This window comes from Musa acuminata, chromosome BXJ3-3 (genome assembly GCF_036884655.1).
Source record: "Musa acuminata AAA Group cultivar baxijiao chromosome BXJ3-3, Cavendish_Baxijiao_AAA, whole genome shotgun sequence".
NCBI classification, from domain to species: Eukaryota; Viridiplantae; Streptophyta; class Magnoliopsida; order Zingiberales; family Musaceae; genus Musa; species Musa acuminata.
In genome coordinates this window covers 5,708,909-5,734,278 of record NC_088351.1, presented here as the reverse complement: position 1 = coordinate 5,734,278, position 25,370 = coordinate 5,708,909, and the positions used below count along the sequence as shown (strand labels likewise).

At 35.6% G+C, this 25,370-nt stretch overlaps 1 protein-coding gene across 4 annotated transcripts in view; it reads left to right on the top strand.

The window, feature by feature from the left end:
- Positions 1-25,271, top strand: part of LOC135633698 (uncharacterized) — a 28,722-nt gene extending 3,451 nt beyond the window's left edge. The window contains exons 3-19 of one of the 4 annotated variants that reach the window (XM_065143504.1): positions 3,674-3,861; positions 3,977-4,084; positions 4,167-4,216; positions 5,150-5,255; positions 8,057-8,140; positions 11,617-11,763; positions 12,815-12,943; positions 16,786-16,853; positions 20,867-20,900; positions 20,983-21,067; positions 21,363-21,430; positions 21,503-21,616; positions 21,758-21,793; positions 21,896-21,982; positions 24,377-24,468; positions 24,588-24,681; positions 24,808-25,271. In XM_065143504.1, coding sequence (XP_064999576.1) covers positions 3,674-3,861; positions 3,977-4,084; positions 4,167-4,216; positions 5,150-5,255; positions 8,057-8,140; positions 11,617-11,763; positions 12,815-12,943; positions 16,786-16,853; positions 20,867-20,900; positions 20,983-21,067; positions 21,363-21,430; positions 21,503-21,616; positions 21,758-21,793; positions 21,896-21,982; positions 24,377-24,468; positions 24,588-24,681; positions 24,808-24,810 — 1,493 coding nt within the window. In that variant the 3' untranslated portion in view covers positions 24,811-25,271. Of the gene's footprint in view, positions 1-3,673; positions 3,862-3,976; positions 4,085-4,166; positions 4,257-5,149; positions 5,256-8,056; positions 8,141-11,616; positions 11,764-12,814; positions 12,944-16,785; positions 16,854-20,866; positions 20,901-20,972; positions 21,068-21,362; positions 21,431-21,502; positions 21,617-21,757; positions 21,794-21,895; positions 21,983-24,376; positions 24,469-24,587; positions 24,691-24,807 lie in introns of those variants that run through there. The other 3 variants (XM_065143503.1, XM_065143502.1, XR_010495094.1) reach the window with 3 other exon arrangements.
- Positions 25,272-25,370: the final 99 nt, after the last annotated feature.

Sequence of the window (25,370 nt, the reverse complement as noted above, 5' to 3'; positions counted from 1 at the left end):
ATGCATTGCTATGATCTTGAGGATCGACTCAAGAACAGCTCACATTGGTCATTTCTTCCAAAAAAATAGATATCTCCTTTTTCATATGTGCATATTTTTTGCTAAAATTGTCTTTGATTAGATAATGACATGGCTCGCACACATGATGTTAATGTCAAGTCGACCAAATTCCTATATCTTAGTTATGTGTTGTTAATTGCTCATTTTAGTATTTTTCATATTAAAAAAATTAAACCACCATGCTTATCTTGTTGCATTATTTCTTTGTTGCCTATGCTTGAAATACAAATAATGTTTTCGCATTTAAAGCTTGTTATTTTCTCTTCATATATCATTCTATAATTATGGCTCTCTAGCTAGTTTCTACTTGGTTATGTGTTCGAAATGCAGCCAAAAGGGCTAGATTCTATAGTTGAACATTTTATACATTGAGGCTTTTTTTTAATGGAATGCTAGGTGCTAGAAATCATTGAACATTGCTTGGAAGCATTCATATAGTTGTATCAAGGATTAAGATGCCATTTATGCTCATTGTTGAAATCATGAAATGCAATTTTGCATAATGGGTTGGGCATGAACTGGTACATGGAATGCCCAACACATGTACCACAATTTCAGATGGTCCATATAGGATACAGGGTTTAGTGCTGATAAGCCCTATGAATCAGGGTTATTGGGGCCTAGACTGGGTGATACGCTTGGCCTGATTCTTTTCTTTTAATCCTGAAAATAAAAACCTTACCCCGAACCTTCTTCCATTGCATGCGCCTCTATCTCGTGCTACTGCTCGGTTATCCTCTGGTACCAATTGTCACGCCACTCGTGATCATCACCATCGACTTCCATGGAATGTGAAATTGAGTTCCTTGGTTCAAATGTATAATTACACCTCATCTTTTATTCAGCCCATGAGCCTATCACTTAACAATTCATATACAGGTTCTGAGCATCAAGCTGACAAATTCAAAACAATAAAAAAAAATCATTAGATTCAACATTTAATGTGTTTTTTAATATATCTTTTCAGAGTGCATTTACTTATCTTTCCTCTTGATAATAATTTGAAATACTTATCTTATGAAATGATATGAAAAACAGTCATAACTGTAAGTTCTTGCTTTACAGGTTGTATTTTATTCTCTTTGGTGTCTGTAAAATGACCATTAGCACATACCTTGTTTTACTTTTTAACGTTATTTTTCAAATTCTTTAAAATGGTTATGCATATTTTTTGTTTAGTCTGATTGATGATTTCACAACTTGTGTTCAATACACATTGTGTAACCTTATGCACATTGTGTCATACATTTTTACTTGTAAAATATCTCATGAAACAATCATAGTAAGATGTAGAACTTTATAACATGAATATGAACGGAGCCTTTCCAATTTCTACACTTTCTACCATGAACAAAGCCTATCTAATTTCCACTCAATTTTTATGTAACAATAATCACAACTAAAGTCTTTACTACTAATTTTATGTTCTTAAAAAGAAAAAGAAATTTGTTGACTTCAATGTTCTAAGATTTATAATTATGCTGTTGGTTAAGGTTGACAAGTTTTGTAAGAAAGTAATACTAAGCATGCCTGTCGCTTGGATGACTGCTAATGCTTCTCCTGTGACCATGTATGTCTGGTTGGATGAATAACCCATCCCAAGCAACATTTGACTGGGGATTTCTCGATATGACCAAATGCTCAAAGGTTCTACAAGAAATTGAATGGGCTTGTAGGATAGAGCTGAATGATTGATCACTAGTTGTACTCATAACCTGTGGTTTCATTTCCAAAAAAAATACTAACAATTATTATTTTTTAAAGGGGAGTGGGACTCAGTCTGATATTTCCCTAATAAAATATTTTTAGTTAAATCTGATCTCCTTCAGTAGTTGTACGTCAACTTTTCCTTGGATGTTTGCTTTTTTGGTTATATTTATCGATGTTTGCAATATGGCCCCGTATTGTTCGGTATGAGCTGTATTTGCCGGTTTGAAAGTTTACCGCTATGCGAACAATACGTTTGGTTCAGGGCTTTTACCATCCAATACAGGCCTTGTATCGCTCAGTGCTGGTCCTGTACTATACAGTGCCTTTCTTTTGTATTTACAGCCTTTTTTCATGTTTTTACTATAACTTGGTAAGTACCGGCGTGCTAACACTCAGTTCACCATTATGATACCAATCTGAGCCTTGACCAGTACAGATACACAAAATTGGTAATCCTGATATTTTTACATGCTTCTATTAGATATTAAAATTTCCAGTGGAAGTTATGCAGTTTGTTCTATTTGGCATGTAGTTTTGATAGATCATGTTTAATGGATATAGTTTCCTTCAAGATTCTTAGGATATATTATGAAGTCTAGGTTTTTCTTTGTGAAACTCCTATGAATCTAATTTCCATAATTTGAGTCATAAGAGGTAGCTCTTTCACATGGTATAAGATAGCCTTTTGCTCATTAATCCTTCACATATTAAGTATTTAATAGGATCCAATCAGTGGCTATGGAGTGCTCTTTTATGTTGTTCTTTGAACAAAAAAATAATAAGATAATATTCTCTGGCACTTAAAAGGAAGTTCAAGCATCAAAGACGTAATTATCACTCGGTGCTAGAATCTCTTAGATCATGCTTTAAATTGCACGATCACATATCTTACGTTTCTTGGCCATATATAGGTTAGATATCATTAGCAAATATTGCTATACAAACATAACAAAGCATACCAATGAATATGATATGATGTTTGTATGGACTATGGAGTTCCATGCCATGGGAAACTACAGAACCTTAGCAAAATAATATGTTGTCTTATACGTGCCATATGAGTGAATCAGAAATCCCCAAGAATTTTAATTTCGAATGATACTGCTCGTATCAGGCGGTACATACCAGTTCACTAGTAGACTGGTACGCGGACCGCCCGCTACCGGACGGTACCATCAATTGAGGTTGTTTTCTCCTCGTTGCTGCCCGAAATCGATCAGTAATAGTCGATTTCGATCGTCGTTGCCCACTACCAGGCGGTATTAGCCGAGGGAGATGGAAGAAGAGGGAGAAGAAAAGGGAGAACCTGGAGATCCGGCGCCACTCTTCCTCGACGATCCTGATCCGTCGCCGCCCTCTCTCGTCGGACACCGCAGATGAGATGTCACCTCCTCCTCGTCTGAGGCGACGAGGCCTCGGCGTCATCAGCGACTTCTCCTCATTTGCGTAGGGAGAAGAAACGAGGCGACGTCGTCTTTTTTTAATTTTGTAACTTTATTGTTATTATTATTATTATTATTATTATATATATATATATATATATATATATATATATATATATATATATATATATATATATACCAATTGGTACACTCATACCGTATTGTACCGAACTGAGCTCGAAACGTCGGTATGGTACAAAATTACGTACCTTTGAAATCTCTACTCTAAAATTCCTGTTATATAAGTCGTTTGAAGAAAAAATAAAAAACAAGTATGTTTTTCTTATTTTGTGCCAATAAAAAGCATGTACTCATAAGTATCACAAGGGTTAACAGTTATGGTTTTTTATTTACTATATGGATTCTTATCTTTGCACTTTTGCTTCAGAATTCATGGAAAAAGATATAATTAAGAAAAACACAATCTTTTTCATTTTTAACCATTTGTACTTTATTTTCAGAAGCAGAAAAGGTTCCTGAAGTTGTTTCCCGAGTTCCTGGTTCATCTAAGATATCAGAACTGGAGGAAAAAGCTGGATGTTCCTTTGATGTTTTAGTCTGTGGTGGTACACTAGGGATATTTATTGCTACAGCACTTGTTACCAGAGGTCTCCATGTTGCAATAATTGAGAGAAACCTGATCAAAGGGGTACTACCATAACCTACATAAAGGGAGACCTTGATGATAGTTACAACAGTTTATATGTCAATCTAGTGCTATCTCTTGATGTTAAGCAAACAAGATTATTTTTATTATTTTTCAGAGAGAACAGGAGTGGAATATTTCAAGAAAAGAGCTCCTAGAACTTGTAGAAGTTGGCATTCTCACAAAAGAAGAAATTGAACATATTATTGCTGTCAAATTTAATCCAGTGAGTTCTTGATATTTGTTTCTGGCTGCCTGTTAATAAGGAATATTTCAATTATATACACACATACAATTAATGGTTTAAGTCATCTTTTTTTGCTCAACCTGCAGAACAGATGTGGTTTCGAGAAGAAAGGTGACATTTGGGTTGAGGATGTTCTTAATCTTGGAGTTTCGTGAGTTAGTGTACTGAAATTTATTGTTTCACCATACTAGATCGTATATATACATACCAAGTAGGGATTTTGTGATGGTTACTCGATGCATATGTGAATGTGATATTTAAGAATGTCATAACATTTTTTCCACTTCACTGTAACTAAGAAATGTCTTGATCTAACCTACTATTTATTTTAACTCAATTAATCACATTGAAATAAGAATAATTTCAACTTCCATTATGCTTAAGCTAATGGACCTTCCATTATGATATAATGGACCTTCCATTATATCATCATTTTCATGCTTCTTATGCTTAAGCTAAAATTCGTGGCAATTTTTCTTGATTTACGGAATCGAAAGTGGAAACTGCAATGTCAGTTGGAGATTTGAGAAATTCTATATAGATCAGACAACTATCTTATAAAGAGATGGACCCTCATTTGAGCCTTGAATGTTTCAAAACTTTATACTGGTACACATCAAATACGTATAATCATCATGTAACTTTACAGAAGTTGTATGATGTCCATTTTGATAGAAGCAGCACATTAGATCCCATTTTTTACAAACAAGTAAAATTCATACCTTGATGCATGTAAAACTAAGATATCTATTAGTTCAATGGAAAATGGTGTACAAGAGGGAAAGGGTTGTATTCGAGAATACAGTTCAATAAATAAAATTTTTCCCACAATATGTGCATGTGGCATGAGGTCACATTCCTATGATTGACTTTTAAAACCAAAATAAGTCTAATATTTTATCCTCAATACTTCAATAGTATGATGCCTTTCATGATTGGATTTTCCCTCCTATCAAAGGTCCTGAAAGAACATCATATCTAGTCTAATATTTTGTCAGTCAAGAACATCAGACTATAATACTCATTCTCATTTTATGGTTGCAGGCCAGCTAATCTTGTGGAGACTGTGAAGAGACGCTTTATTTCCTTAGGTGGAAAAGTTTTTGAAGCCAAAGTTGTCTCTAGCATACACATCTATGATGATGCTGCCGTAAGTCAATCACCTCGCTTATTTTCTGCTTATGTTCATTTGAGATTAAATTCCAAGTATACTTCTCAATTTACTAAGCTAGGTCACTGTTGCCGTGTGTGTATTTTCACTTCTGTTTATAGATAAATATTCTGTCACTTATTATTGGGTCATGAAATGTTCTTGAAAGAAGACTGGATATGGCCTATAATTACCATGAAGATAGGACAAATTGACACAGGACTAGATATTTGAATGAGCTTCTAGGAATAGGAGTTTTTTGAAGTTGAAAGTAACAGGAAATCTGAGCAAAAAAATTGTTCAGATCTGACTTAGGATTCTATTGTATTTGGAGCTAATAGGAACAGCACATGGATTTCTGTTGTTTTATTTTCTATCTTTTTAGAAAATAAAGGCTTAAAAAATCTGAATTTGGAACAATGAAAAGCACTGGAACTTTCTACCTGCTACAAAGTTGATTTGAAGATAAAGGATCAAACAATTGAAAGACAGCAACACAGCTTTTTGCTTGAATAGTTTGGCTTTGACATTAATCATCAGAGTAGGCTTTTTCTGTCCTTACCGTGGGTTATGCATAAAATAACAAGGAAAAATACTGAAATACAAGCAATTATTTATTGTTTTAATAAATATGGTAAAATAACGAAATTAAATATTGCAAAGAAGATACAAAATGCAGCATAGCTAATGAAACCACTTGGTGCTAGCTTTACTATTGAAAATGGCCTTGTTCACATTTCCCTTTTGTGCATTACATGCAAGAGAAGAAATATCATTCCATTTATATATAAAAATCTCAACATATAGTTGCATAAGATCAATGATTTCAATAGGTGCTCGGGCAAGGCGAGGCGAGGCCCAACCGCCTCGCTTCATTTCTAGGCAGCGCGCTTCAAAGAGGCGTCGCCTGGGCGCTCGCCCGAGCCCAGGCGCTGGGCGCTTCGGGTGAGCGCCCTGGTTAAACCAGTCGACTGAACTAGCGTTTTAGGTCTGGTTCGGTCTCCGGTGCTTTAGTTGGTTCAATGGAACCAACTCAAGTACTGATATCAGCCTTCCTCTCGCGACTTCCCAACCCTAACCCTGCTCGTTGCTGTCGCCCTCGCTGTCGTTGCCACTATCGTCGCTCGCCGCTGCTGTTGTCGCTGCTCCCGCTCCCGCTGCTCACTGTTACCGCTGTCGCTGCTCGCTGCTACCGCTGCCACTATTGTCGCTCGTCGCTCCCGCTCCCGTTGTTGCTGCCGTTGCTCATCGCTACCGCTACCGTTGCCACTATCACTGCTCATCGCTGCCGCTGCTATTGTTGTCGCTCGTCGCTATCATCGCTCTCCGCTCCCGCTGCCATTGCCACTTCTCGTTGCTACCACTACCGTTGCCACTGTCGCCGCTCGCCTCTCCCGCTCCCGTTACCGTTGCTCGCTGCTACCTCTTCTCACATCGACTCAATAGTATATTGTTAATAGTATATTAATAGTATACCGTTAACTGTATACTAGTAACAATATTTTTTTATTTATTAGATTAATAATATATTATTTTGATTTTAATACCGCTAATTTTTATTTATTTAAAATTATTGTTATTGTTTTGAATTTTGAGATTTTTTGTTAATGTGATATTGTGATTTTGTAAGATTTTTTAATTTAATATCATATTTTTATTTAAATAATTATATTTATTAATTATAATATATATTTTTATATTTTAGCGCCTCGCTTCGCTCGGGCAAGCACCTGGGCGAGCGCCTAGCGCCTCGGGCGTTTTTGGACTTTGGCGCCTTTTGGCGCCTAGCACTTTTTAAATTACTACATAAGATAATAGAAATCAATTACTGTCGGCAGCTTTTGTTTGTAAGTCTATAGGGCTTTTTGCATCAAAGATAAAGAAAAAGGATATACTCAGGCCTACAATGCTTCAGCTGGCGAAGACTGATTTCATAATGATGTGTCATTTCTGTGTTTTGAATATTTTTGGATGCCTCTGTTGTTGCCTTTTCTTTTATGGTCTCTTTATCAAGTTGACCAATAGTAGTCAATTAACAAATTAGCATGGTGAAAATGAATTTTTATCCTGTTTTAATTGGCTTGGTATTTTGTCCATATGTTTTTGGCATCTAAAATTCTATATATACCTGAAAGTATGGGTTCCCCAAAAAAATCATCTCCATGTTGTTTCTTCAAATAAGTTTTTAAAGTTACATAGTCATAGTCTTCTTGAACCAGCAATTCAATCAATGGTGTACTTATCCCAGGTGTACAAAAGAGAACACTATAAATCAATCCTGGAAATAAATAAGATACCAAGTTTGATTTGAACTTTCTATTCTTCCCCAACCCTAATGGACTTTATCTATGAATAAAAAATTTTGAGATGCACATCTTTGCTGCAAGATAACCAAGAGGAACTAGGGCTGTGTTAAACTGCTGCAGTATGATATGAGTAATGGCTTCGTAAAGTTCCCATCGTCCTTTCCTTGACAAATTTGTTTTGTTCCTTGGCTCTTATGTTATATACAAAATTTTATTTCTGCTAGTAGTTTGACCACATCAAATTATGGTAGAGCTTTACGTGTTTCTTGTCTTCAAAATTTTTCAGAAGCCTAAATCATGTGTTTGGAAAAAGTATTGAGATTCTTAACTTTTTCAATTTCAACATTCTTTTTTTTGCCTTACGTCATGCATTTGTTATAAAATTCTAGCGATCTATTTATTTGTTTCTCTACTTTTGTTGTTCTTCGCTACATTTTTAAGGTGCAGTATCATGCTGTATTAGATGCTAATAATTAATATGTTTATATTTCTTAGATTGTGCAACTGACAAATGGTGAAATTTTGTCATCTCATCTTATTATTGATTCAATGGGCAATTTTTCTCCAATAGTGAAACAGGTAAGTCAATATTTTGGTGCAGTATCATGCTGTAGTACACTAGTACTTACTATTTCTGCGTAACCCAATCCCTATTTGCCAATGTTTGACTCTAAGGCCAAGAAATCTGCTTAGTTCAGTTCAGTCTTACATACTACATAGTACATAGATCAGGTATTATATCAGACTCGCTCTGGGATTATAAACTGTGGATGTAAAGGCCATTCAAAGTCTTTCTATTATACAGTTTTGCACTTTAGGGTAATAAACAACATCTCTGGTTTAAATTTTCTCTACCAGAACTTACTACATAAAGACCTTTAGCTATATCAAAATCATCTTTTCAACTGAAGATATCACATATCCATCTTTTGTTATTGATCGACCAACTATCGTAGTTATTTTTACCAGAATTCCAATAATTCAAGTCTTACATAATTCATTTTGTTGTTAGTTTGCATCCTATATTAGACAAATTGAAAATTCAAAAGCAACTTGTTGCACTGTGCAGTAGTACCTTTACTGTAGATGAGAATACTAGCAGTAGCAAAGAAAATTACAATTAGCAATACTGCCCGAGTTTTGATAACCAGGGCATTAGTGGTAGCCTGGTAGGGTGAAATGCATTGTGAAACTTTTGATGCAATAAATTGGCTGTTTACATATATTGGAATTATTCTTCTGCTAATGTTGCTTTTTAAGAACACAACTAATACTGGAATAAATATGCAAGAATCACACTAAAGGTGCCATGAAGGAAATATGTTATGATGAAAATAAGAAAACTTTGGAATATAATTTCATGGTAATAAGGTTCGCTATACTGTACCGTACCGATGTTTCGACCCGGGCTCGGTATGGTACGGTACCGGTGTACCGGGTGGTACATCAGAGCGTACCGAGCGGTACACTCTGGTGTACCGAATAATTTTTTATTTTTTTCATATTGTAGTAGTGCTACAATATAGTACTGTAGCACTGTAGCGGTATCAGGCGGTCCGCGTACCAATAACATGTCGAACCGGTACGTACCACCTGGTACGGGCGGTACGCTTCGGTATGGCAGACCTTGCATGGTATACCATCTATTGGGCTGTATACGAAGGGAACACCTTTAAATTGGAGCAAACTATGGTGCACCAAAATCAGTGAACTATGGCTTGGACTAGGTCAACATCAGAACTCACTTAACTGCCTTGTTCAATAGGGTAACATCCCAAAGCTGAACTCCAAGTGCAAGAAAATCTATTTACCCACCAACACCTAAATAGTGTGATGTGATAGGCACCCTATCAAGACTTCTGTCGTGTAATATACCTAGTGTCTAAATCAGAATTAGTAACTGAGAGTGTGAACCTAGATCCATCTGCTGATCCAGCATGATTTTCCTTTTTGTGGTAGTAGTCACTGCATTGAATACAGCATGTTGCGGCTTTTCTAGTGATTGTATTCATAAATTTACAAAGCTTTTTATAGACTTTTTAATGTATTCTTGACATATGACTCATAATATGTTTTGGAAAGTAAAGACATATTCTGATTCACAATTGAGGCAAAAGAAATGTGAAGGCAGAGCTTAATAAAGGTTATTGGGCTCTAAATTGACAGGTATTAGACAATAACATAGTATAATACATTACTTTATGGGACAACCGAAGAGTTGTTCCATTAGTAGACCGAGATTTTTACTCCTTTATATTTTATTCAACAATTTTGATAAGTCCAAAGATGTATCCAGATTATCTGGTCATGGAAAGAGTTTTGATTGCTCTAAGACATACCTTTTTAGAGGCATAACATACACAAGATCCTATTTACTCATTTGATTAACGAAAGCTTCAAGATAGAAAAGAAAAGGAATGGAAGGAACATATTTGAAACTAAATTATATTTGGATATTTGAACACTAGCTGGAATTTTCTACCCATTAAGTCAACTCAATTATGTCCAATTGTCCACTACTATGGACATTATTTAAACACTAGCTGAATTAAGTCAACAAGAAACTAATCTTGTGTTGTTAATGGCTGATCTTGCTGATGTGACTTAATACAAGTCCTAACATTGGTTAAAAATCTGATCAAATTGACTGTTTCTATCATTCTGAAGCCGCACTGGTACAGTGTAGTATAAATATATACTGGTACTTTGAGCAATATCTCAATATTTTTCTCAACAGAATATTGAAGTGTACCATACCTACACACATATTTTGTAGTTCACCAGTCAGCCAGTGTCCAGTATATACTCATAAGCCCTTGTATGTTAGGATTCAATACCATGATTCATGTTCTTGGTCTTGTAGTCTCAGACCTCACATGTGAAAAGGTTCCATAAATGATTCAAACACCTTGTCATTTAGCTTCTGTTTTGTGCATTAAGTAAAAATTCATATGTTTTGTATGATAAGTTCCCTATTCCTCTCCTTCATAGATGTGTTATATTTTAAGGACCTAACCACCAACATCATTATTAATTTTCTCAATTAACTAAGACATATTACAAAAGATCATTAAGTTATGGTGCCTTGAACTTAGTAGCTCTGCATCTGATAACTTTAAACCTGATGTCTTGAGACTTTGTGGCACGAAATTTGAGACAATCCATTTTCAGTATGCAAATCTTCAAATCTATCCTTGCCCTACATTGGAGATCCTCTACTAATTAACATGGCAAGATCACTGGTGGCTCAGAATTTGATAATTTTGAACTTGTTGTCCTGAAACTTTGTGACTTGAAATTTGAGACAATTAATTTTCAGTATACCTCTAAATCTTAAAATCTATCCTTAAACTACATTGGAGATCCTCTAGTAAGTAACTTGGCAAGATCATTGGTATCAATTTTCAAAATAAAAATTTTAATAGATTGAACATTTTCAAAGATTGGTTAATGCACCAATGCAATTAGGTGAATTAATTTAGACTTTTTAGGCAACTGGTGACTTAATTCAGATTAGGTTTTAGTAGAGTCAGAGAAAGGCCATATGAAGAATTTTTAAGAAACAATAAGAATTTTCTTCAAATATAAAAAGAAGAAACACTCGAAAAGGAATTGATAGCTCTCAGATTTGCCACTATGGTTCCTTTACATAGTTTGGTTGTGGGAAACGATCCATATAGCTGATGAGTAAAATGGCATGTTGAATTTATTGGAACTAGTGATGTTGTCTTTGTTCTGCAATATACACAATAGCTTTCAGTCGTGTAAGAAGGACCTAGAAAAGCTGTGGTCAGGGAAAGTGTTGATCTATGTCCAACTACTTAAAAGCAGGAACACTGGTACGTTGAGTTGAATGGATGTTGGACTTGGAAAAGTTTCTAGGTGTGATGACACTAGAAATGGAAAAGAAAGGAAGATTCAACATAAAACAAAACTCATAATACTCAAACTTATGGTGTGCATACAACTTGATATATTATATTTAGAGTCTAAATTCTTCCTGTATCAAACCTTTTATAGGTTTTTTGAATATCTAATTGTCTCGCTTTTTTCAGATAAGATCTTGCAGAAAGCCAGATGGTGTATGTCTTGTAGTTGGTTCTTGCTCACGTGGTTTCAGTGAGAACACATCAAGTGATATCATTTTTAGCAGCTCATCTGTGAAGAAGGTTCAAGAGACCCCGCTGCAATACTTTTGGGAGGTAATTCAGTTTAGGCTAACTAAAAGTAAAAAGGGTAAAGTTGTGATTATAATTTTGAAATTAAACTGTTTTGCTTAGTTCAATTACAGAGTAATGCTGCCTGCAGCCAAAGTTCTTAAACTAATTTCTATAGGAGCTTACTACTTAGAGGCCCCTTCTTACTATTTACAATCCCCTTCCTATTCAGAACCCCTTAAAAAATTAATAAAATAATATTATACTATTTATGGCCTCTTTAATTCTGCTTTTTTCCTTCACTTTTTCCTTTTTTCCTTCCCCACAGTCCTTACTTGCACACCCTACTATCACCAGCTCTCTCCACCACTCGTGCACCCTACCGGACAATTTGCAAAGGTCTGAAATATGATATTTTCTGGGTTAATGCAACTGACTTAGAATATAGTGTCTTCTAGGCTATTGCAGAATGTATATAACCCAAAAAATATTAAAATATTATAACAAATGTCAGAAACTATTTCTCACCTCTTCCTCTTTGATATTTAATTTGTACCATTTCATCATCTATCTTTTTTTTCCGTCATTTTACATCATCTCCAGCGATTAATAAGAGGAGGAGAAGAAAAAGAAGGAAAAAAGGGAAATAAATGAGGGTTGTAGGTAAGGATTGAAAAGATTTTATTGAAATTAAGTTATAAATTGAGGATATATACGCCTATTTACAAAGAGATAACTTAGGAATATTCAAAGTTCTTAACATGGGATTGAATAACAAAAAAAGGGTTGCAAATAGTAATCTTCTTTTTATATTCATAGGAATTACAATATACAATTCTGGTCATCTTTGAAGTGCTTTAACAACTTATCTGTGTCATATGCTGATGTTACCTGCTTCTCCTGTAGCTCACTAAAATTTTGTTCTATGGAAGTTGAAATATAAATTATAGTTACATAACAGCCATATAACAATACTGAAGTTGGATATAGAGATAATACAAAAAAAATATGTAAAGGTCTTGCTTAGATTTCTTGTTGATTCTATTGAAGTATGCTTTACCTGAACACTTATTTATCTTAACTTAAATGTTTGTAGGCTTTTCCTGCCGGCACTGGTCCTACAGACCGGACTACTTATATGTTCACTTATGTTGAAGCAAAACCTGGGTCCCCGAAATTGGAACACCTTTTAGAGGACTATTGGGATCTTTTGCCTTCTTATCAGGTTAGTACAAAGTAACAATGAACCACACACAATGAGCAGGGTTTATGAAATATAGTGCATTGTGTACCATACTTCAACTCTATGACTATATCCATATAAGATGAAGAATCAGTCTCTAAATTGACTGTAAAATAGAGTTGGTTTATTCCAAAAATCAATAAAAAAATGCTATAGATAGAGGAGGCAGATCCATACTGGTACAAGGAATGAAAGCAACTTTGAAGCGCTTTTTACAGGACAAGGAATGAAATTTCTGGTACCAGATCCATACTGGTTGATTACCAGACTAGTACAGGTCCACTCCATGTCTGCATGCCAACACACTGTATGACGACAAATTCCATTATATCGTGGTACAGTTCTGTTGGAAATGGGGGAGAAAGAAGCAAGAAGGCAGAACAAGAAAGGAGTAGGAGCAAGAGGAGGCAGTGGAGGAAGAGGAGCAGGAGAAGATTAAGTTCTAAAGATGAGGTGGACAATCGGTGATATGTAAAGGAAAACTGGCTTGCAAGGAGTCATGAGCCCTAAAAGATTCTGGTTTACGGGCCTTTTAAAATGAAAAATCTGCCATTAATTAATTGGACCACCCAAAATGAGACGATCAGCATCTTGGTTTATGCCCATTCCAGTAAATACCAAATGGTATGGACTGATCTGGGTGAAATTGAGTTCTCTGCTAGAAGGTACAAAATAGTCACTACCTTTAATGAATTGAGAGAACAAAAAGATCTAGCCTAGGCTTTGTCGTTAGTTTTGTTTGCTGGGATCGAGAAGTCACTCATTTTGTTACACTCGTTATATTTGAATTCACATGTAGCTAAATACTTGCTAGAATTTTGGTCATGTAAATACTGTAAAGTGTAAAGTGCTTAATGTTGGATCAGAATGTCACTAAGGAGGGGTAAAGGGTTCAATTAGTGCATTAAAAAAAATCTTTTTTGCTTAGTAATTAATGAGACAATAAATAATGGGTGCAGTGTAAAATGTAAAGGGAAGTAGAAACTGGATTTGCAACTTTTGTAGTGATTTGGAACACTGGCCTTGGTCCACCCTCTAGTCTCCTTGACTCCTTGAAGCTGCCTGTTCCACAAGGAGGACCTCCTTCGGGTGAAGATCAGACTTATGGACTTCTCCTTTTTCTAGGGATCAAGGAGAAACAGCTGTTACAGTCGCACTTATAAATTAATGCTACTCTTGATTTCAATTTTCACTCTTAAAATGAACACCTAAAGCCAATGGGTAAGTGCCTGTTTCAAGTTTTAATGATCAAGCACAAAATCAAAGGAATGTCTAAGCTTGCACACAGAAGTTTTATCACTAAAAAGTTTTCTTATTCCAAGCCCTCTTTAAACTAGGTTTTTGAGTGCTACATAAAGGCAAATCCTTATCAACAGTTAGAAAAATTGAAAAACAAGATCCAACGGCTAGCAGGCAGTGCCATCACGAGGCTTGGCAGTACTACTGCTAGTGCGACATTGAAAAAGGCTACCTGAGAATACTGCTGCCATGCAAGTGGTTTTTAAACCTAGCCCAAACTGGACTGAGAGACCTGTTTCAAGCCTGCTAACTGCTAACTGCTAACTGCTAAGTATGAATTTAAATGCAACATTATTCTAGTATTTTGGTGCTACATATGCAGCCCTGAAAAGGATAAATATGTGCGGTTTAACTGGATACAATTAGACACAATCATTTTTGCACAAGTTATTGTAAGCAAAACTGATGGTTTGATATCTTTTAATATCTTCCATGTTGTAGAGTGTGGAGTTGCTTGGTCCTTAACAGGTTTGAACTTTGAAGTCCTTTCACTTACTAAGCTTTTCTCTTTCATTGCTATATTTCACTAGATGTGATAATTATCAACACAATTTGTCAATAGAGTTAATCATCATCACATAATACCTCTTCAAGGTTTTTCGCCAAGCTCAACTAGTGATGCTCTTCATTTTTTTCACTTCTGTTGCCATTCTCTTGCCACCTCTCCTTGATCAACCCCACTAACTAAAACTTCCTAAAGATAGAAAAACAATCCAACAATATATTCTGAACACTCTCCCATCCTACCTTTTCTCTTTCTTCAATCTCTAGCTGATGAGAGCTACCACAGGCCTGCACTGTCCTCAAATAGTTACTGGTCAGATGCAAGATGATGTGCAAGCTTCCAGCAGCATTTTTTTTCCCTCTATTAGCTGTCCTCTCTACGCCACAAATCTTGTTCAGCTTTTACCTAAACTTACCATCAAATGCAACTGAAGCAAGTTTTGTTCATATCAAACAAGCCCCAGAATAAACAAGACAAATCCCTCCTGCATCTAATTTGTTTCTTTTGAAACTCTTGAATCACTGAATATTTTCCTTCCAAAATACCCTTGAACAGCTTAAAGCATCACACAACAGTCATTTGTCAACAAGCCCATAAGTTACTCAAAAGGAAACAATGAGGATCTATATCCTAGCACCTGTAGGATTTCAGGGACATATTATAAACAAATCAGATTAGTTCCTTCATGTTTATTATAATGTTATATTGGTTTCTTTTTCTTCGTGGCCTCAGTTATTTTCTTGGCTTGTGAGGCTATTGTTGCTAAAAAATTGCTCAAAAATAGGCTATTGGTGCTTTATCTTTTCAGTTATTCGTTGTGTTGCATCTAATTAGTTAGTTTAGCTTAGCTGCTTTGCATGTCATATTTAGGCATCTTTAGTAGCATCTGCATGGTTTTTCCAATATCTTAACAATGTAATTTGACTTTCTGCATTCTTTCTATAACTCAAGACTAGTAAAGGCTTGTGTTGGTAAGTGTATCTCCCTATAATGGATGATTTAAGTGATTTAATCTAGGATCGATATTGACTGAAAGATGATGTGATTTACTCTTCAGTTCTAAAAGAAGGTACTCGACCACATTGATTTGATGATCAACTCTTGAAATTTTGACAAGAAAAGAATTAAATTTTCTAGAAATCCTTGCTTGTTCAAAAAGATAATCCCAAATAAAAGGTCATGATTTTAGTGTTAGATGTTTTGTCGTTCAAAATTACTCAAAATATCTGGAACTTTATTTATACTTTTAATCATGGTTTGCAATACCTGTCCGTACCGCTCGGTACGGGCGGTACGTACCGGTCCGACAGACTTTCGGTACGCGGACCATATGTTACCGTCCGACACTGTAGCAGTACTGTAGCGGTACTGTAGAACTGTAGAACTGCTACAGTGCTCGACACGCCTGAATATACTGCTCGGTACACCTGGGTGTACCGAGCGGTATACCGTACCGTACCGGTACCGAGCCCAGATCGAAACTCCGGTATGGTACGGTATTGCGAACCTTGCTTTTAATATTATTAGATCAAGACAAATATATTCAATCTTATATTTACATAATTATGATGGATTTTGCAAGTGGTAAGTGGTGAAGGTGGGATTTGATCCCAGAACAATAATCTTTACCAGCTAAGTTAGCAACTTCATTAAGGTGCATTTTGGGTTACTCCAGTGTACAATGACATTCTTGGAATAAATTTGTGTATGGGTAAGGAGCTTCCCACTTTGTAGTTGGCCTATAAGCACTTGAGAGGCTTATTGGTCACTTGAATTGTTTGTACCATTGTAGTATGTATGAAAACAGTCCCAAGAACTGGACTTCTGAATCCTATGTATGAATGATAGCTCGACTGGTAAGTTTTTCATCTCAATAAAAAAGAAGTTAAAAAATCGTATTCACTTTAAATTCCATTCTTTTATCAGCCCTAAAAGCATACTGCTTATAGTAACAAATTTCAGCTTAACTCTCTTCAAAAGGAATAAATAATTGACATGCATAATGATATTTTTGCTGAAGGGTGTACCTCTTGAGGAATTGGAAATACTAAGAGTAATATTTGGGATCTTCCCTACTTATCGTGACAGGTAGATGATCAAAATGACTTTTATATGTTTGTTGGCACTTATTAGTAAGGATTTCTCTATATTCTTGGGCCTCGTCTTTTTTCTTTGAAGTGCACTCATGATAACTTTAATCATCTGTCTTAGAAGCAAAATTTCTTCTAATGTTCAAAAGACATTCCTTGTGAATGCTTGGACTAAGCAATTTTCTTATGTTGTCAAGGAGATGATGCCCCAAAAGTAAGCAAGTACACTAGGAATACTTCATCTGATACCATATTTTATTATTATAGATACTGTCATTATGATTGTTGATTTGTTGTTATGATTATTACTTTATTAGTATTGCTGACTTGCTACTATGTTATCATGTACTATGGCTATCTGTAAATTTTATATATCTAGCTAAATTAAGTGCATTTTACCAAGGAATATCATTTTCTTTTTATGGTTTCTTGTTACCTTTTTTGTCTCATTATTCTTAATTGATGCTACCTTGAAACCACTCACAGAAGCAATTACTATTTTTCTGATCAATCAGAGTATTGAAGGATGCTGAATAATAAAACTTGCCTTCTCATTCATCACTTTTCTCCACAATAACAATGTACATTATGTCTGTTACCAGAGCATTGTGTGGATAGCAGAGGAAGGAGGTCAATGTATTTGTTCTATGAATGATTTTCCCTTTTTTCTCTCTTTAATCTTTTGAAATGCTTAGATTAATGCTAATTAACTTAGCAATGACAAAGTGGAATTGCGAAGATGTTGTGTGCAATCTAAAGTTGAGTAGAAAGTCACTTCTAATTCCTAGAAGGTTTATTGAAGAATGATCCCTTGTGCACGCACATGCGGATGCGTGCGTGCAGTTACATAAGAAAGGCTGATTAAGCCCATCCATTTTATTTCGTCACTGAAATGAAATTAACCAAGGTACATGGGGCCTCTCAAAAGTGGAAGCACAGAGGGAAATGTAGTTAAAAAGGGGATAGGAAATTACAAGGAACAGAGCAGGTAACTTTACAAAAGCCGTCAGTCTTTTCAGAATCTTTCCCTTGAGATAGCCAAAGTTTCCAAGATGTTTGAAGGAGACCTAGCTCTCAAGGAATTTTCTTTCATCAGCCCTCCTTCCATATTTTCCAATAGATGGCACAAAAGTGACAGTCCCATCCAATTTGAGAAACCCTTTTTTTTATCTTGGTAAATTTTTAATCTCACAAGCTTGATTGTTGTGTTAAGAATGGTGCCTTGTGCTGGAATGCAAAAGGATTGGAGTGTATATCTTGGCCATTACTCTTGGATGAAATGTTCAATTAATCAAACACTAATGCCTGTTCCTTTAGCATGAGTACCTTTAGAGAAGTATCTGTACCATTTATATTTGGTATGAATCTCATGCAGGCAATCAGTACCTTCTATAATACAAAAGCCCTTTAGAAAGTTGTCCTCTCTCCAACCCCACACATTGAGATTCATCACTGATAAGCTAGTTGTCCAACTGCAAATGTAATGATTCTACTTCCTAATTACAGTTACTACAAGTTACAACACAAGTAGGAATTTAAGCTTTAGCAGAAAAATTATGGTTTTATTCATCAAGGCTAAAAGGTGACTGATTAACTTGCGATTTGGACATTCCTCTGGGGTTTCTTTGTTTTTTATATTAACCCGATGGATTACATATTATCTTAAGCTCCAATTTCTCTGGAGCTTTTTGTGTTCTTAGATTAATCTAATTTTTTAAGGGGGAGACATAAATTATTCAGGTCCAACAAGGTGCCTGTATTCCAGTACTAAGGGTCTCGTGAGACCTTTTCTAGGTTTGATACCCAAAGAGTAGAAAGAATGTGAATAATATCTACGTGATAAAATGCAACCATCACTGTCAGATTAGCTGTCATCCATTAATCTTGTTCAGGATAGCCATATCACGCTAATTTTTTTTATGCTGATGGTAATAAAGCCTTGGACTCTATATTTGATTACAGTTGCTTCATATTGAGATGGGGCCTAAAAGGGTGCTTTGACTGGTTTTGCAGAAGATGAATAGTTTGCCTTTTTGCTCAGTATTAATGTACTTTATTTGTATCTTGTCAGTTCCTATCCCTAGACAACCCTCAAGTGTTGAACATAAACTTGACTTGTTACAGAATATTAATGATCTAAAACCTCGAATCTCTGTCAACTAATCAAGGAACTCAATTTCAGGTACTGGATTCATACCAGTTCAGGCCAGGACTGGTATGGGTCCAATACGTGCCAACTTAACAATGGACCGATATGGATCAAATACGTGCCAACTTATCGACACACAATGTGCTGGCATGTAATGGCAGTATGAAATTTGGCTGAAAACTTAAAAATCTATTTTAGTGTTACTTCTTAACTTTTCATGACAAATATGAACAATATTGATAACACTAAAATGATTTTAGTCTAGATTATATAAATACCAAATCAAAACATATATTGGACATGGATAAAAAGTAGTATCAAAGAAAATTGAACCTTTGCAGCCAGAAACGATCCTCATGTTGTGTGATCCGTATCTTGAGTAGCATGAGTGAGATACTGCTCCTTGAGCTATGCTCAAGTCCATGAGACTGACTGCCTTGGCCACCATTGTCGATGGACATACTGTAGTTGATATCAGGGTCTACTGTATTGAACCGTACTGCCCGGTACGGGCGGTACGTATCGGTCCGACAGATTGTCGGTACGCGGACCGCCTGTTACCTGTCCGAGTGCACTGTAGCAGTGCTACAGTCTCGGCACACCTGGATGTACCGCTTAGTATACCGTACCATACCGATACCGAGCCCAGGTCGAAATACCGGTTCGGTACGGTATTGCGAATTATGATGGAGTCCTGGCTGAAACTATTTCTTACCAATTGCATCCAACAGATCAATTGACCGTGAAGCTCAACCCTTTCCCTTGTTGTGATAGTTGAATGAATGTATCACTATGTCCTGTCTTGGCCTTTGGAAGACTGACTGTCCCAAATCTGGCCACATCCTAATATTGGATGCATCTCTTTCTCATATTGATCCGTACCTTGTGACCCTATTGTTCCTCTTCCTTTCGTATCGCCACGGTACTTAAACGAGAGGGGTGTGGGAGGTCTCTTGCCTCATCAGTAGAGAGTCATTTAAGTTCTCTGCTATGTGAACCCAATCGAGCATTGGATCCAAATCATCACTAGAGTATCGGAAGTCAAAATGAATCAATCTGGCTTGGGTCTTTATTTTCTTTTCTATCTCAATACAATGCATCCATGGATGCATGTTGTATTGGAGATACACTAACTTCTCCAATCCTCTGTACTCCAAGCATCTGTATGAAAGCCAGTTATGGATCTAGCTAGATTGCAAAGATCTAGCCTCTATCCATGTAACTAGCCTAGATTATCCTAGATCTATGCAACTAATAATCTTGGTCTTCAGTTCTTATAAATGCTCCATCATCCATATTGCATAGTACCCAATGCTTGAGGATTATTCAAGAAGTAATTTTGATGTTATTGAAGTTTGAACTTTCTAGTGGCTTTACTGATATAGGATGTTAACTATTGCATCTTATTATATGAAAAAGATAAAGCCAAATCTTGTTAGCTATGAAACTGGATTTGAGCCCGGCATAGCAAAATTAGCACTCCATATTCCAGAATCTGAATGTATGTATGTATAAATTTGGTTTTATGAGGTAAACATAGGCAGAGCCTTTTTGAAAATACAATTACATTGTTGCATGTTCTTTTCCGGAGACAATCAATGCATGTTCTTTGATCAAGTTCCTACATATGATAATTTTTAGGACAATATCTAAAACTAGATCTACCATCGTATATGCCTATATGGTATGATAGATGATGTATATTAGTTTCCTTTTAACAAATTGGTAACTAAGCCTTTGAACATTTTATCTATTGAGATGCAAAATGGTCTATCATATAGTCTGTGACTATGAATTTCTTAACCTTTTTCAAATTGAAGTATGCCAATTTTCTCTAACATCTATCTCCTTCGTGATTACAGCCCTCTGCCTGCAGCTTTTGATCGCATCTTACAGGTTTTTTATTTTGCTTATGGTTCTATCTAGTAAGGAAATTTCTTAATTAGATTAATCCATGTTCACCAGTAGTTCTGTGCAGGTTGGTGATGCCAGTGGTATTCAATCACCAGTATCTTTTGGTGGTTTTGGGAGTATGACTAGACACCTAAACCGGTTGTCAACTGGTATGAATGGCTAGAAACACACAAGCTGTGCATCTTAGAAACTTTCAATTTGGATTTTTTTTCTGTATCAGCTATATACAATTAGGGAATAGAGTTTGTGCTCAAGAACTATATCCTGTTATGTCAGTTCTTATTGGAGCTTAAATTAATAGTCATAATAAAAGAATTACTATCAGATTTTATTTTTCTGTTTTTAGCTTCGTAATATTATATGCTGTACTGCTCTTGTATGCTGTTTCGTATAATAGAAAAGACCACAATCTGAAATTCTTCCCCTTTTTTTTTTGGAGATTAGGTATATATGAAGCAGTAAAGGGAAACTTTATTGATGCATATAGTTTGAGCTTGATAAACCCTTACATGGTTAGTATTATCCTTCATTTTATATGTCAATTTCATATTCTTGGACCTGGCCTTCACTAAAAAGCATTGCAGCCCAACTTAAGTGCATCATGGTTATTTCAACGAGCAATGTCAGCAAGGGTGCATACTGAGGTTTCATCAACTTTTATTAATGAACTTTTATATTTCAATTTCCAAGCTATGCAGGTAAACTAATATTTCTTGACTATATATATATATATATATATATATATATATATATATATATATATCCAAAAAGAGAAATGAATTCTGCATATTATTCTATATTTCAATATTTTTAATGATGTCTCAATCGTATTTCATCAGAAGCTTGGGAATACTGTGATTAGGCCTTTCCTACAGGTTAGTGCAGTATGTTTTAATTGTTATATTCTTTATTTTGCTATCTTAAACCAAGATAAATGAACAGAAGACTGATATAATTGGTATATTTTACTTCTGTAGGATGTGATACAATTTGAACCCCTTGTAAGGACCTTGGTTTCTGTGATGATAAACCAACCTCAGATCTTGCCATCAATATTTAAGCAGGTGAATTTCATTCCGCTTATGTCAAGATTGTGTCGTCTCATTTACTCATTTTGCTGCCTTGTTGTGAAGTGGAATATTGTCTATCAGGGTGAATTTCTTTCTGATAGAATATCATATCTCCATGTGAATGACAGGTCCATGGATATTACATGACAAAGTATTCTACCTACTGATAACAAATAATTAGGGGAGGCAGATCTCAATATTAGTGTTGGTGATTTTCAAGGATCATCATGTTTGTCTACACTATGACATAGGCAATGTTTTGAATTGCAAAATCATGACAGAGGAAGCCAGTATTTAACCTAGATTACACAGTTGAAGATTGTGCTACTAATGATTCCATTAAGCATTAACTGTTAATAAAGAGAAATTGTAAGCTTTCTGTGCACTCTAAAACGGATACCAACTAGAACCCAAGCTAAGGATGCAAGCCACAATGAGTTGACTCTTTTGTATTGGATAATTCAATGAATCATGGCTGCACTGTAAATGACAAACATACTACTGCAGGTGGTGTTAGTGTTTTGTTTCTTCAGTAACATTCTTCTTAGTTTCTAACAACCAATAAAAATTGAATTAAATGATGAAAGTATGACCTATATCTACAATAGATCTTTTTGGATCTATGCTGGGTATATGCAGATCTAGGATAGATCTACATGAATCTATATTAAATATATGAAAATCTAGTGTAGATCTACATGGTTCTAAGTCTAGTTGCATGAATCTAAGCTAATGTACATATTTGTAGGTTGGATCCATGTGTATCTAGATCAAACCCATGCAAAATCTTACCACAGTTTATGCTATTAGAGGTTGGATTTTCGTAGATCTCCATACTTTCTATATCACCTTGTATCATTACTCAACTGATTGAATTTAATATTTTTCGTTTCAAGACATGTCAATCTTATCACTTGTACCATCTTTTATAAATTTTATTGCTCCATGTAATTTTTATTTTAGGAGTTGAAGAATTTGGTTTGCATACCACTCTCCCTTACTACGTCTCGCAAACATCATACTTTGTTACATGGTTCGTCTTACCAATCCGTACCGGTGTACTGACCAGCTATGGTATGGTATGTACCGAGTTATATCGAATCATACCAAGCATACCGACATATAGCACATGAGGGTGTACCAATGTACCACCCGTATTGGTCCTCTATCGGACCGGTACATATCACCCATACCAAGTGGTACGTCGTAGTATGACGAACCTTGCTTGGTTATCAAATAGGGGAGAGTACTTCATCATTTAGGAGATTAACTACTTCCAAAACATTTAAGGCATTAAAAAGACAACAATCAAACTTGATAACATGGAAATTCTTTCATAGCTTTTCCCTTATGTTTTATCTAGTGGAATTGAATTTCAATTCCTTAAAGTTGTTATTCTTGATCTGACCTTTTGATCTGGACACTCAGATATTATCCGTTGGTTGATATTTCTTATAGGAGGCCTTGATATAATCTGTATGCATTGAGTACTGAGCTAGAGGGCAGTAATTTGGATTTTAATACTGTAAATGTTAATGCCATAATTTCTACAATATCATTCCACTTAGGCTAGATATTCATCATGTGGTAAATCACTTCTGATTTTTTTTTTTTTGCTTTTTAGTTATTTTATATTTCATTTCCAATTGAAGTTTCATCAAGAATCATACTAATTGTATTTTGTTCCATAGAAGTTATTCTCCAGAAGTTTTTTATAGAATAATATTATTTTACAGGTGGCAGTTGTGTGAAGTTGATCGTTTGTGAGTAGAGATGAGTTTCAGCTGCTAGTTTTACAAATCGCTTGAAATATGCTATTGTTTTTGTAGCTTCTCTAGTGTTAATGGTGTCAAATAGAGTCGAGCTTTTACAACTACTTCGATTTGGACAAGCCAGCTGTTGGACATGAATTTCAATAACTAACTACCTGAACATTGTAGGGGTAAATACATTAGTTTCAAAAAGAGGTGATTCAACAGAGCTATTCAGGGATTAGGTTTATGGGAGAATCCAATTGTCCAACTGCTATCATAGCTGGAACTTGGGAATTGATTGGGAAATTTCGATCATAAAACATTGGTAGATCTAAAAGAAGTGCTGTTATAGAGCTACACAAAGGAGCTAGCTAGTGACCTTGTGACCTGAGAGTTGATTAACTAATCTTCTTGTGGATCAGCATCAGCATCATGACTTTTGTGTATGTTCTCAATTTCAGTGATCAAAATGATGGGAATGCTGGAAATTGTATGTGCAAGTTTCACAATATGCTATCTCGCTGGCTAGCTATTACTGTTGTCTTGGTTGGGTTCTTTATAATTGTCTATACTGTATTAGGAAATAGCTAATCTAGTTCTGGTAATGCTTTTTTGACTCATGTTTTTTCTGTAGGTCGGATTACATGTGATACTTGACTGGTCCGTCCATTTTGTTATGCTCGGCTACTACACATTTCTTTCAAGCTACATCGATCCTGCTGTAAGGTAGAGTCCGTTATGGTCTAAATTCATGACAGTTTAGTGCCAGCTACCAGTTTTGTTCTTTACCACATTAACACCTTCCTAAATTCAACTTCCTGATATCTTGATACATTTTCTACAAGGCCATGGATTAATTACCTTCCTGAAAGGAAGAAATACGAATGGACTCGACATCTAGAAGCGTGGAAATATGGATCTGGTTTAGACTACAAACAGGTGGAGTAAATGGCTTCCTAAGTTTTCTTTCTTGTGATTATAGTAGTCAATTTCTTGCCCATTGTTTAAGATGTGTCTCAACTGATATATTGCGCGGTGTCACAACCCATCTGTTTCATGTATCAGTGAGTCTTGGCATCTCACATTGATAAGAATCAAGAGGATTGGGCTCATCTGTTGAGGTCAACAACAAATCTCGTGTTAAGGCTTTATCTCAACCATTTGGATGATTTGGTGGACTTGCACACAATTTCGTTCTCTGCCTGCTTTCCTCAGCACCCAACAACATTACGAAGCTATTGAGTCTTGAGTAGTCAGCACCAGAAACAAGCTTTGAAGCTTAAGCAGAAGCTATCTGGCCCTTTGGTTTCAGTAAAATTATTGACCCGTAGCAAGTAGCTATTTTTTTGGAGAAAAAAAAAGAATGGACAAGTCAAAGTGTGCAAGAGAAAACAATTTGATTGATATACCTATACCTAATGAGCAGCAATTAGATTGCTTTGACCATTTTGATCGCTTTAACCATATAGTAAAAAGACTATGTAGCAATTTATGATTGCAAATGATATGGTTAATTAGGTTGGCTTCTATGTTTGAAAGATTTGCAATTTTAGGTACTCCTAATTAGGTTGATTTGTATGGTTGTAAGCAAAATTTATAATTTCATGTACCAATGTTTACTGGTTAGG